The sequence below is a fragment of the Podarcis cretensis genome, assembly GCF_951804945.1.
Source record: "Podarcis cretensis genome assembly, chromosome: 6".
Classification (NCBI taxonomy): Eukaryota; Metazoa; Chordata; class Lepidosauria; order Squamata; family Lacertidae; genus Podarcis; species Podarcis cretensis.
The window spans coordinates 56501260-56515666 of record NC_137175.1 but is presented as its reverse complement, the minus strand read 5'-3'; the positions used below and the strand labels follow the sequence as shown (position 1 = coordinate 56515666).

The 14407-nt window shown below is 43.9% G+C and overlaps 1 protein-coding gene across 4 annotated transcripts in view; it reads left to right on the top strand.

The window, feature by feature from the left end:
* Positions 1-14407, top strand: part of BEND5 (BEN domain containing 5) — a 734690-nt gene that overhangs the window by 426160 nt on the left and 294123 nt on the right. For 3 of the 4 annotated variants that reach the window (XM_079980404.1, XM_079980405.1, XM_079980406.1), the window contains 3 exons: positions 4787-4935; positions 5505-5718; positions 12662-12852. The exons of the other annotated variant lie outside the window; for it this stretch is intronic. In XM_079980404.1, the coding sequence (XP_079836530.1) occupies positions 4787-4935; positions 5505-5718; positions 12662-12819 (521 nt within the window). In that variant the 3' untranslated portion in view covers positions 12820-12852. Of the gene's footprint in view, positions 1-4786; positions 4936-5504; positions 5719-12661; positions 12853-14407 lie in introns of those variants that run through there. 4 annotated transcript variants of the gene reach the window in all.

Genomic DNA, 14407 nt, shown 5'->3' with positions numbered 1-14407 from the left:
TTTTCAGATATTTAATTAGCTACAATTTTTTTCTTCTTTTATTAAGCTGGTTTTCATGCACTCAAAGTAAGCTGAACTCTCAAAATGTTTGCACTTTCCTTTAGATTACCCTTCTAAATACCACCATGCATTTTATTTTATTTTTACTAGCCCACTAAGAGGCTAGTGGCCATGGAAATGCAGTTTGTTAGCAGGCTGGTAAAAACTGCCCTACCAAATAGGCTGGCACAGGAGGGGCAGAGCTGAGGGATGAGTTTCCCTTCCTCCACAGCTAGCCTGCAAACTGAATGGGCAGGCGGAAGAGGGACGGAGATACTTGTCCATTCTCTGCCAGTTCACTGACCTTCATGGTCACCTATGGCTATTCGGCTAAATACAGGGTCTGATTTAGGAAAAGGACTGGCGAGAAGGTACTTTTCTATTTTTACTACAAATACCTTTCAGAATCAAAGCGTTGAGAAGCAAGTTATGTGAGTGCATAGGTAGTACTCTTTCCCTAAGTGATCTAATGTCAAGTGTGTCAGGAGATAAAAACTAGTTTCCATAAATTTTTAGAAGGCATAAGCAGGCACAGGTGAAGCAGGGAAGCAGAAAGGATTAATTTCTGCATATTTCATTTTGTTTCCTTTTGATAGAGAAACATTCTAAGAGCTGAGAAGCCCAGTTCATATTTTTTGCACACACTCTAAAATCCCAAGCCTGTGCTCTTTTGATCTCTTAAATATTGTATGTTGGACTCTTACCACTTCAAATACATCTCAGAAAGTGTGAATCTACATTCAAGGCTTTCCCCACTATCTTTTTGAAAGAAAACTTAGGCTGTGCTGTTATGTTGTAGTGTGTACTGGAATTAAAGCAGCAAATCAGCGGGTCCCTGTCCACGCAGAAGTCCCAGTTGTGCCTGCTGCCTGGGAAGGCAGCAGGAGAGCAAGGCATTGGCAGCAGCTGGATTGTAGTCTGGCTCACCCAGCATCTGGCTGTGCTGCAGCCCAGGGCCTACCATGGGAGCTGTAAGTCTAATTAAAGGCCTGGCCCAGACTTCGATGTTGCTGTTTTCAACCACTGGTGAAACCGCCATCGCACTCTGCCCTGCCACAGGAAGAATTGAGCTAAATCCGCAAGGGGCTGATACCGCTCGTTCCTTCCTTCACTGCTTTAAACTGCTTGGCTGAGGAGTGAGCTGCTGCCCTTCCCTTAAGGAACCTCTGACCCGCCACCGGCTCACACGAGCCAACAGCGGGATGGGAGCTCCGTTAAAAGTGCTCCCCCTCCCCAGCTGAGAGAGCCCCGCCCCAACTCCTGATTGCACATGAGTAGGAGCGGGATCAGGGCTGCTCAGCTGGGGAGCCCAAAGCCTCTTCTTCCCAGCCGAGAGATCCCTGACCCTGCTGCTGCTTGCACCCGAGTAGGAGTGGGATTGGGGCTGCTCAGCTGAGAAGCCTGAAGCCCGTCCTTCCCAACTGAGAGAGCCCCAACCGTGCTTGGCTGCCTTCTCCGGGAGGGTGTGCTGCACCTTTCCTCCCAGAAAGATGGAAGGCAGGCCAGGCAGTGTAGGGGCTCTTTGATGCTGCTGGCGGGCCCAGCGCTCACCAGCAGCTTCCAGCAGCCCTTCCTCACAAGGCATGGATACAGTAGCTTTGCACCCCGTGCCTTGCAGACTTCGCCCAGGAGTGTGGGCTGCATCATTCCTCCTGGGGTGAATGACCCCCCCCACCAGAGGAGAGAGACAGCGCACCTGCACAGGTAAAGGCAGTCAAACACATGGAGCCTGGCAGGTTCCGTGCGCTTGGCTACTGCCGCTTGGTCTGACTTTGGGGAGTGGGGGGCAAGCTGGCAAGGTAGCTGCCCTCCCCCGTGCCAGCAAAGTCAAAGGGAGCTTGGCCAAGGAGCCCTAAGGTCCTTGCTGCTCCAGTGCGAGCGGCAGGGGACTTGGGGCTTGCTCTGCTGGGAGCAGGAGCTCTCCCGCTGCCAGCGGAGCCTGGCCAAGGGATCTTGGGGCTTGCTTAGCAGGGCGCAGGAGCCTTCCCGCCCCCCAGCTGAGCAGCAGGCTTGGGCCAGCTGTATTGGCCACAGCCCATGAGGCGCTGGGGTGAAAGCACCTGAGCTCCCAAGATGAGAGCTGCAGGTGTTTCACCCAGTATATTGCCAGCTGGGGCCAATGCAGCTCTTTTCAACATTGCTGTATATCATCAAACCGCGATGTTTGGCTGCTGATACACCATGATGTTGAAAACCCAACATTGTCCAGCCCTTGTGTGAGGTACAGCCACAAGCTTTTAGTGGCCTCATATGCAGGCACCAGCTTTTAGGTGCCTCTGGGCAGAAATGTGGCTGCATTGTGAAAAACAGTCTGCTACTAGTCCCCTCCCTTTAGCCAATAGATTTATATATCTGCCTTGGCTGTCTGTTGGTGATGGTAGCCAAGAATATCCGTTTGCAGTGTCCCACAGGGCCAATGCTAGACACGGTCTTTGCCATGAGTTAAATGTATCATCTGAAAGTTATCTTACTGTATAACCTGGTAATATTTTATCCCAGAATGCTACCCTTGGGGACTTTGAAATAACAAAAATGATGCACAATAAACTTAGGAAGCAAAACTATGGAAAAAATATCTAACACTGTTGTATTTATTTTCTAATTCTAGTTCTGGATGTTCTACATCTCACAAATGAAAAGATTTTTTCACTGATACAGGATTTTCCTTACTCCACACTTGTGTTTGCTAGGTTAAGATAATTTTGTTGACTTTCAGAAACCTCCCATTACTGCACAATTTCTTTCTTGCTTACCGAAGCACAAAAGCCACAAAGAGAGAGAGAAACTTTAAAAGTAGGCATGGTGCATGGCAAATTAGGCACGCAACACCAATTAGCAAAAACACAGTAAAAGGAATTGCATGTCTAATTCACAACACGCTGTGCTGTAAATGCAACTCTTAGTAGTTTGTGAAATCACTGTGAAGTTTATCTAGTTAGAAGAGGCTTTTATTTTGGAAATAAAACTATCCAGAGATATAGACTCTTAATTTTACTGTTTTCTGTCAGTGGCTCCTAAGTAATAGAACCTCATTTATATATTTATTTTCTAGTGGTACTGTGGATTGCTGTTTTGGTAGAGGTTACTAGTCATGCTATGTTAGGAAGAGTTTAATTTCATACGTACAAATATATAGATTATCATCAAACAGCAGAAGGCCACCAAATAGAAATAGCATAATGGTTTCTGGTGAGGTAACCTTTTCTTTTTACAAATAAATACTTAGCGTCTGCATTTTTGGTTGTTCTCTGTATTATTTCTCCATGCTTCAAGAATTGTATGTAGCTAAGGGGAATGCTGTTCACACTCCTGTTACGAGATAGAAATAGGCCTTGCTCATCCCTTGAATTGTTGATACAGGAGTGAGCTATTCTCTTCTCAGGTTCTCCAGTTACGGAATTTCTACATTCAGCCAGGGAAGGATTGAAGAGAAAGCCCTGGCTTAGCATCATTATGGTAGCTGAGTTGGAAGCAAGCGCTTCCTGCTCAGCTTACAGAAAGGGATAGGCAGGACAACTCTGCAGAAGCTGCTGCTGTGTCCAAGAGCTCTTGGCTGCAGTGCAGACTTCCTCAGGGTTCTCCCATGCACCCAGTCTCCTGCCCTAAAACCACTCGCTCTTTGGGGGGCAAAGGGAGACTCAGTCTTGCCCTCTGCTTTTGAAGCAACCAGGATAAGTGAAGGGGAATTGGGCCTGGAGATAGCACATACTTTTTGACATGTTGCCTCTGGACCCACTTTGTACCCTCCCCACCATACATGGCTTTGGAGATACATTGTGTCTCCTTCCCTTCCTCTGTCTGCACTGCAGAGAGCATGAAGGTTCAATCCTGCTGCATGCTGCTTCACCAGCCCATTCCATGTAGGGAACACACTAGTGAAGTGGGCCCCTTGCAGTCAGCAGTATTGAACCCTCCACTTGCTACCACCCCTTTGGGGAATATGCTTACGAAGCAGCACCCAGCAGGATTGCAAGCTAGGTTCTATCCTGCTAGCTGTGAGGTGCTGCTTTGCAAGCATGTTCCCCGCAGGGAAGGCACTTGCAAAGCAGCACCCAGCAGGATTGCGCACTCTGCTTGTTTAAGCCTGCTGGGTACAGGGAAAATCACTTAGCTGGACCAAACCTTCCTGTTCGCCACAGTGTGATCAGGGGCAGTGGAAGGAGGCACAGTGTCTCCTCCTTTCCTCACCCTCACTCCTGACCAGGGGTCAGCAGACTTTTTCAGCCGTGGGCCGGTCCACCGTCCCTCAGACCTGGGGGGGGGGGGCGGACTATCTATCTATCTATCTATCTATCTATCTATCTATCTATCTATCTATCATCTAATGAACAAATTCCTATGCCCCACAAATAACCCAGAGATGCATTTTAAATAAAAGCACACATTCTACTCATGTAAAAACACGCTGATTCCAGGACCGTCCACAGGCCAGATTGAGAAGGCGATTGGGCTGCACCCGGCCCTCAGGCTTTAGTTTGCCTATCCATGCTCCTGACCATATGTTGACTTTACCCCTGAATGTACACTCCTTCATTGTCTCTCAAGACAGACCGATGCCAACAACAATTGGATGTTGCCCATATCTGGATTAATCTGGGATAGAGTTGTGCTTTCCTTGTACTGAATGTGGATTACATGTTTTGAGCCCTGGGATTTTGAGTTAGATCCAGTTTTTTATAGAATCAGTGTAATCTGTTTAAATTAATGCTGCCTGATATACTCAAATGCTGTTTTCTGGACTGTGTAGGTCCTGCGCTAGACCTTGAAAAAGTTCAGCCAGAATCCATTGAGCCTGAGCCTGAAGTACAGAATGCTTTCAGTGAGGAAGCAAATACATCAACATACTATCCTGCTGCTGTTCCAGTAATGGACAAATATATTCTTGAGAATGGAAAGGTAATTTAGGAGGCTACTTCATAAATATTTGTCATGTGGAATTTAGGTGAATTTCATGTCACTCATATCAGGCCAAGAGAAATCTAGAAGCCCTTTACAGAAATTTCTTGAGTTGTGGTTTCCTTTCCTGGTGGTTTTTGCATTTGTTCAGCAAAATGTACTCACAGACCACACACCTGATGAAAATCACAGCTTTAGAAGAGCTGGAATGTCTTCTCATGTGTTAGACACAGTTATGTGAGAGATTTTGAAAGTAACTCGGAACTCCTAGATCTGATTCATAGATATCTATGTGTGTATATGTCTTTTGGAGACTAGTATTTCAATCATCGTTGAGCCTATATGGTTGTATGAATTCACTTTCTGATATAACTTGCTTTCAGTTTACATGAATGTACACAGAACTCAGTTTCAAGTTAATTCTAACATTTCAAACCTTGAGATATGGCAGGAGTATTATTTTTTAAGAACAGTGGCTGGTTCTTATGAAATATTAAACAAATCACTACTAATGTGGATGCTCTTTGCTTTTTGAAAACTGACTGCATTTTCCTCCCTTTACACTTCAGGTCCATCTTGGCAGCGGCATCTGGGTAGATGAGGAGAAATGGCACCAACTGCAAGTAACGCAAGGGGATTCAAAGTATACAAAAAACTTAGCGGTTATGATCTGGGGAACAGATGTTCTTAAGAACAGAAGCGTCACAGGAGTCGCCACCAAAAAAAAGAAAGACGCCGTTCCCAAACCTCCTCTGTCCCCTCACAAATTAAGCATTGTCAGAGGTACGTGACTTGGAGCATGCAATACTGCTGTGATGAAATGGGAGAATCTTTCTTCCTCTTTTTTTTTTTTAATTACTCAAATATGCACCACAATTCCACATTCCAGTTACACTGTTGTGGGCAGGAGAGATATGCTATTGCTACACCAACAGAAAAGCCCATATATCCTATGCATGCTCAACCCAGGAGAAGAGGCGGGAAACGCATAACCAGTTTTTTCTTTAATGGTGGGAAAGCAACAGACATGCCCCTGGCATACATTGAAAACTGACCATTGCTATCCCTACCCACAAATGGAGAGAGTCAGTGAACTCACAATGCCAGGGTCGTACCCCAACACACAACGTTAGAGCACCTCACTCCACCAGCCCCATTGGCATAGCCATCAGTGACCACAATACTGCAGGTCCCCAGGTATCTCCTGGCAGGGGTTTGACTTGAGTTACTGTCTTCACAACCACCATTTGGAGCACCACACACAGAAGAAAAGGAGAGTCCAGATAATGCTGCCCCCATCCACCATACGCAGCCATAGATACCAGGAGCATAATGAATGGAGGAGGAGCCATAGCTGGGTGGAACAGCTCACATTTTACATGGCAGGAGTGCCAGTTTAAAATTCAGGGTACAACTAGGAAAAATGGGAAGCCCCCCTCCTCCCACTTGACACACCTTAGCAAATCAGGAGGAGCACTGCATGAAGCAATAGCCTGGCTGCTGCATGGGCCATCCAGACCATTTGGCCCACTCTTTCCCCTAGCACCCCATGTGACCAGTCACCTTCCTTGCTATCTTGCCTGATAGTCCAGTGCTGCTGAGTAGAATCTCAGTAGGCGTCTGCCTCTCTCTTTTCCTTCTTCCTTGCCAAATGACTGCCTACTGCACGCTGTCACCATCGAACTTGTGCAACCTGATAGGCCTGCCCACTCATGAGTGAACAACCATTGAAAGCACCACGTCAGGCTTCCTTCCTTCCCTTCTCAGAGTCCCATCCTGAGGCCAGATCCTACTTGAGTATGACATGTTGCAGAATAGGTAAAGGTAAAGAGGTAAAGGTACCCCTGCCTGTTTTCGGGCCAGTCGTGTCCGACTCTAGGGTTGTGCGCCCATCTCACTTAAGAGGCCGGGGGCCAGCGCTGTCTGGAGACACTTCCGGGTCACGTGGCCAGCGTGAAGAAGCTGCTCTGGCGAGCCGGCACCAGCGCAGCACACGGAAACACGGTTTACCTTCCCGCTACAAAGCGGTACCTATTTATCTACTTGCACTTAGGGGTGCTTTCAAACTGCTAGGTGGGCAGGAGCTGGGACCGAAAGACGGGAGCTCACCCCACCGCGGGGATTTGAACCGCCGACCATGCGATCGGCAAGCCCTAGGCGCTGAGGTTTTACCCACAGCGCCACCCGTGTCCTTATGTTGCAGAATAATTGCCTTTATTCAGCTCAGTGCATCTGGGATAGAGTGGACCCTGAAAGAGAAAAACACTTTTCTGGGATGGCCAATCATTCACCCTAGCAGGTTCTTTATGACAGTTGCTCAATAGACAGAAGAACAGGTTCTCCTTGTGGTACCAGCTGCATCCTAGGGACACCGTCATCTGTTTTGTGTCTGTGATGAATCTTCCAAGGATGTATGCACATGCTTGGAACAAGTAGGATGCTATGAGCAAAAGCTGGAAATGTCCTAGTCTCTGCTGCTTGTCATGTGTTGGACCTTTCTCATGGTCTGTGCAGAATGAGGTTTCAAGTGGATCCTGTATCTTTTAAGAGAAGGGAGTCACTGACAGGGAAGAATGAGCAATAGTCAGCAGCCCATTGCCACTGAAGCTGGAGCAGGTGTTTTGGGGTGAGTGAGAAGACAGGGTCTCATGACGTCTGTATGATGTCCTACATGCCCAGTCATAGAACACTTGAATTGTAGAGTTGGAAGGGACCCTGAGGGTTATCTAATCAAACCCCCTGTGATGCAGGAATCTCATCTAAATCATACATGACAGATGGCTATTCAACCTCTGCTTAAAAACCTTCAAGGACGGAAAGTCCATCACTTTTCATTGGAGTCTGTTCCACTGTGGGACAGCTCTTACTGTCAGAAAGTTCTTCCTGATGTTTAGTCGGAATCTCCTTTCTTGTAACTTGGAAGTTATTGGTTTGAGTCTTCTGGAGCAGGAGAAAAGAAGCTTGCTCCATCTGCCATGTGACATCTGTTCAGATATTTGAAGATGGCTATCATGTCTTCTCTTTAGCAGGCTAAGCATACCCAATTACCTCAACCATTCCTCCTAAGGCTTGGTTTCCAGACCAAGTTGTGCTCCCCCTGTGTTGGGTTTATATGCTAGTGGTAGTGTGCTGTGATTGGGTGCTGAGTTACACTGTGTCATATGGCCTGTCATATGACAACAAAAGGGATGCAGGTGGCACTGTGGTCTAAACCACTGAGCCTCTTGGGCTTGCCGATCAGAAAGTTGGCAGTTCGAATCCCTGCGATTGGGTGAGTTCCCGTTGCTCTGTCCCAGCTCCTGTTAACCTAGCAGTTCGAAAGCACGCCAGTGCAAGTAGATAAATAGGTACCACTGTGGCGGGAAGGAAAACGGCGTTTCCATGCGCTCTGGCACTCGTCACAGTCCTCCATGCACCAGTAGCTGTTTAGTCATGCTGTCTGTGGACAAATGCTGGCTCCCTCGGCCTGAAAGTGAGATAAGCGCCACAACCCCATAGTTGCCTTTGACTGGACTTAACCGTCCAGGGTCCTTTACCTTACCTTTACCTTCATGGACTATTTTTCGTTTCCCACCCCTTCCCATCTAAGTCAGTGGGAGGAAAATTGCATCATGGCTGGGCATGATATAATGTTCAGCTGTTGATGGGGCCATGTCTGTAGTCTGGAGAATTGTAGGTCGTAGTGTCTTCTGCCCATAGCTCTGCCCTGTTTTAGCCATTCTGTTGATGTATTTGATATTTTCACTAGGGTGTCTGTCATGGCAGTGATGTGTTCTACTAGCACTTGTACCATATTCTCTGGCCCTCAACCAGTGGATCTTGAGCGTATGAGGACACCTTTAATCAATCATTGCATTGAGACTTTGTTAAGATATTCTCACACAAAAAAAGAGTATAGCTACATACATACAAAAATATATGTCGATATAAAGCCTTCCACTTCTCTAATCTCCAAATTTTCATTCAAAATGCAGACAGAGGATCTACAATCCATTTTAAAGAGGAAAATAGACACCTTAAGGCAGTTTGATAAGTAGAAAGGCATTGCCATACTTAATCTGGCATTTGAATGAAAATCCCTGCTTCTGAAAATAAAACTAATATGAAATTTTGTTTGACAGCACCTTTAGAAATGGTAAAAGAGTATGCATGTCTGACTATCTTTTTCAATCAAGGAACTATGTTTCAAAGCTTCTTCAAATTTGGTTGCAATCCAGAAAAAATAAACCCAGTTAAAAATGCATTGAAATAGATGCAACTTAAGTACTTAATTAATGTTCTTAATTGTACGATTAATTTTACGATTAATGTACAATCCTATGTATGCTTACTGAGAAGCTAATCCTATTGTATTCAATGAAGTTTACTCCTTAAAACGCATGCCTAGGATTGAATATGTAGGCTCTAATTTCAATGGGATTTAGGTGTACCTTATATATTCTGACCTGCATACTTTATATTAGGGATAGGAAACCTGTGACCCTCCAGATGTTGCTGGACTTCAGCTCCCATCATCTCTGACCATTGATCACACTGCCTATCATGGAACTCGTAGTCTGGCAACATTTGGAGGGCATCTCTACTAAATGTATTCAGATTTCTCCTTGGCCGTGCCAAATTGACTTTTTATGTCAGCCTTGTTCCCACGTACCATGTCTTGATGTGTATCCATGTATAGCACGATCACTTCTTTATATCACTGAAAGAGAATACATAATCACAAGGAACCCTCAAACATTCTTTTCACATCATCTAAGTCTGGTACTATCTAAATGATGCATAAGGATATAAATATCAGTTCTCCGTAGCTTAAGAAAACAAGTGGATTCACTAAGTATTATGCACATCCAATTCAATGCATAGTACAAGAGAGGGTAAGCCCCACTTCATCTGTTAACCAGGGACACAGATATATGTGCATGGCAACTCCTCGTAGCACTTGAAGAAATCACGTGGACAAGGCTGGTCCTCACACCAGCACTGCAAGACTAAGCCAGGTTATCATTGGCATGGAAACCAATGATGCTACTGGAGCAGCTCTTATGAATAGGAAGTTAACTTGGAGTGGTGCAGAAACTGCTTTCAATCAAGGAAAGAAAAAAATTGAGATGCTCCAAGTGCTACTGAGAAGGAGCAGAAATGAGCAGGGAGAAGGGCTGTAGCTCAGTGGCATAGCAAATGCTTTGAACGCAGGTTGAAGAGCCCAGGTTGACTCTCTGCTGTCTTTGGGGTAGAGCTGGAAAAGACACCCTTCTGACTGGCTCAGCAGTGTTCACTGTGAAGAGTACTGAGCTATATGGACCCACTGTCTCACTCGGTAGACTATAAGACATCTTCCTGTGCTGCTAGGGATAATCCTGTTGTGCCCAATATCTAGGAGCTCTTTCCTTTCTCTCAAAATATTTTTAGTTATGGGGCAGCATCAGGCTTAGTTAACCAGCTGTCTTGTGTTTCTGGACTCTCGAGTCAATGTTCTGGGAATGAGTAAAATTAGTAGTGTTCAGGGAAGCTGACTTTGTGGCTCCTTAAACCCTAGTAACAGCTGAAGTCTGCAGAGTAAGCTGAATTGTCGCTCAACATTCTGCAACAGCTTAACAACTCCATTCTAAACTTATGATCCTGCACAGGCTATTTTGTGTCTAGGAAATTTTAGTGAAATCAGTGGAACTTTCACACTCACTGCTAATCATCAGGGTTATGTCTGCAGGCAGTGATGCAACAATGCACTTAGACCAGATCTGTGTGCACATCAAGGTTTATTGTACTGGTTTTTACCCCTCACTGGCAAGACTGTGAGATGGAATTTAACATTGGGATGATGGTTCATCTGGGAATCATGCTGGAAATAAAACAGCAACAGCCAGCATGGGTAGATTTCAATAATGCACAGTAATAACTTGAATTTCCCTCTCTGTGTGTTTGTGCCTTGTTTTTCAGTTCAAATATTCAGTGTTCTGGTACTGAAGAAGGGGTGGGAGGTAGTTTTCCTTGATCACAGTTCATCCATCAGTGTTTAAATTAGAACACCATTTTTAGCCACGGTTCTTCCCCCAGCTCTTTCAGACCTCATTTTAATGCATATCGGCATACCCTTTTCAGCTTAGATTATAACTAGGATTTTAAATATATTTTTCCTTGTCCAATAATTTTTGCATTTCAAGATGAGAGCTCATAAAATCCATGTTTGATGAGGTTTTTACTTTTATTCTCTGGTCCTAGAATAGCTTCCTTAAAATACATCTTTTTTAAAAATGGAGTAAAGCCTTAATGGGGCTAATATGTCTTGCTCTTTAGTAGTCCCTGTTGTGTAGTTTATTTTAAGGAAGTTATTAAAAAGTATGATATGCAAACATTGTAAACCCTGTCACTGAAAAATAACCTTTTCTAAAACTTCTGAAAGGTGTCAGAGGAAACTGAAAAGGGTATAGAATATTTAATTGTCATAACTTTAATATGGTACATTAACAATGCTATAAAACCTGTTAATTAAGTGAATCTCCGTGGTTTTCTACCATATGAAGCAATAAATTGCTGGTGGGGAAAATAGTAGGCAAAGCAGAAGTTGTTTAATCAGTTTGGAAGCCATTAAAGCAATAGTAAGGACCAGCAGGCACAGTGGCTATATTTTTTTGCCACTTTGCCACCATAGTGTGTGTGTGTGTGTGTGTGTGTGTGTTTAGAGAGAGAGAGAGAGTATATGGAGTTCTAAGAGTAGCAGGGCTCGCCCTCTTAAAGTTGTGCCTTTGTAACCAGGCTATTCACAGCCCATTTATTCCTTCCAAAATCTGGAACAAAGATTACAATGACTTTATAGTTTCTGGATTATATCCTCATCTCTTTCAGTCTGCTGCCTTCAACTATTCTTGGGCATTAAAGATGCTTGGAAGTATCTCTTGACTACACCTTTCTTGTGTGCTCTTTTTCCAATAGAATATGTTGGCCAATGTAACCCTACTTCAATTAATGCTTTTAGAGCACCTCAAAAGTCCACCAGAGGAGGCTTCATAGTTCTTTGTCTGTCACAGAAGTGTGCTGCCGCTGGAATAATGCATCACTTATATGTTCAGCATAGGTCAGCTTCCACTTCTTCGGCCTACCAGTGTTAGTGTGATTCAGGAAAACAAAATTTGAAAAAGTGGGAACGTTTGTTGGAAATGACGAGGGAATCTGCTATCTGCAGCAGCAAATGGAACATTGAGAAACATAGAGAAACATAGAGAAACTCTCTGGAGTTTGTGACCATGGTTGTGTGATATGGTGGAAATGTTTAGCCTAGAAAACAAGACTTCAGAGCTAGAAAGTGTAAATATGTGCTAGATAATAGTCAAATAATGCTATATGCATTCCTTTTTGGTGTAATCCTAAACCTGTTTACTCAAAAGTGTTCTATGGAGAAGTGTGCATATGATTATAGCCTTTAATTTTAATGGAGTTAAATGTTGGGTTGTGATTAGTAGCCTATGATCCAAACTACAAATCAACCAGAAACATTTCACACTGCAGTATTAAAATGTAGCCAAAAGTATTATTGTACATTATTTTGTTCATGATCCAGAGATCTGCATGCACAAAACCATGTGCATAAGCCAAATTTTTTGAAGTCTGTCAACAAACTGCTGCCCTCTTGCTGTCTCTTGCATATGCCTGTTACCTTGCTCAATCACATCAGCTGTGTTTTACATTTGTTGAGGTGTCATTCTTAATGCCTTTTTTTTTTTCATTTCAGAATGTTTGTATGACAGGATAGCACAAGAAACTGTGGATGAAACTGAAATTGCACAGAGACTCTCCAAAGTCAACAAGTACATTTGTGAAAAAATCATGGATATCAATAAATCATGTAAAAATGAAGAAAGGAGAGAAGCAAAATATAATTTGCAATAAATTTTGAATTTTTAATAAAGTATTAGTGTTTTACTCTGGTGGTGGTCTTGATTTCATGGTGTTGGGGTGATGGGCTAAAGTGACCTTTTGGTGTGGATTGTATTATGAAATACTGGCTTATTTTTAAACAGTTTTGAGAAACTACTCATCTAACTACTACAGCAAAATAGAATCAAGTTCCCTAGTTTTTCAAGGAAAGTGACATGCTGACTGTGGTTCAGCCTGTGGCAGATCATTTTGCAAGTTCCAGACCTATATACTACATTGTCATTCTGTTGCTCCATGGAATAAAGATACTTCATTCACAAAGTGCTTTTCAAACAGCTTTCTTTTTAGTTGACTTGTTTCCTTTAATGAACTAAACATCTTCATGCTTTTTCATAATGTTTTATTGGAATGCAAGCTTTTTAGAGTAGATACCATTAAAGTCAGTATGATTGTTCCAGAGCACGTATGATCTAGATTGTGCCCAAAATTGATTTGTTCAGTTTAAAAGAGAGAAAAACTATATTTTATCTGCAAAATGTTGTATTTGAGCTGTGGTTCCTGTTTAGTACGTATGTTGCAGTTATTCCTGGAGGCCATGTGGTCTAATGGCTTTGTGTTTCTTCAGAGAACAGCTGGCTGAATTACAAGAAAACTAAAGTAATGGTGTTTTCAATAAACTATAGGGCCCATAGATGGTATATGGATTATTAGTTGATCAAAAAAGTTAAAGTCTTTATTTAAAGGGACCCCTGACCATTAGGTCCAGTCGTGGACAACTCTGGAGTTGTGGCGCTCATCTCGCTTTACTGGCCGAGGGAGCCGGCGTACAGCTTCCGGGTCATGTGGCCAGCATGACTAAGCCGCTTCTGGCGAACCAGAGCAGTGCACGGAAACGCTGTTTACCTTCCCGCCGAAGCGGTACCTATTAATCTACTTGCACTTTGACGTGTTTTCGAACTTCTAGGTTGGCAGGAGCTGGGACCAAGCAACGGGAGGTTACCCCGTCGCGGAGATTCGAACCGCTAACCTTCTGATTGGCAAGCCCTAGGCTCTGTGGTTTAGGCCACAGCGCCACCCACGTCCCTAAGTCTTTAAATACCTCATCCTTATTTTCCAGTCAGCAGGGTCATGGGGAGCACATCAGAAATATGCAAAGGAAAAACCATCTCAAAGTGTCAACATTCTGACTTGCTTTTTCCATACAAAAAGTGGCAATCACATACCATCAGCACTTGTGTTTAAAACTATGCCCCTAGAACAGTTATTATAATTTAGTTTAAAAGTAAACCCCCAGCACAGTTATTATATGGGGCTCAGATTTGGACAGGCACTTGCCTTGTATCTACAGAAGCTGTTCAATCTAAGTTCCTAAGGCAATTTCCCCCCTCTTACATCCTGTGTTCCAAATGCTTCATTGTGCTTAGAGGCTAATCTCCCCTCTGTTGAATTACAGATTTTGTGTAGGACGTTTAATTATTGGCTTCACCTAAATTTAAACCCCACTGGTATACTATCCTTAGTATTGCAAGATTGTCATGAGAGCACTTGGACTAAAATTGTCAACCAAAAGCTTTACTTTTCTGGTTTATCACAACAGTTA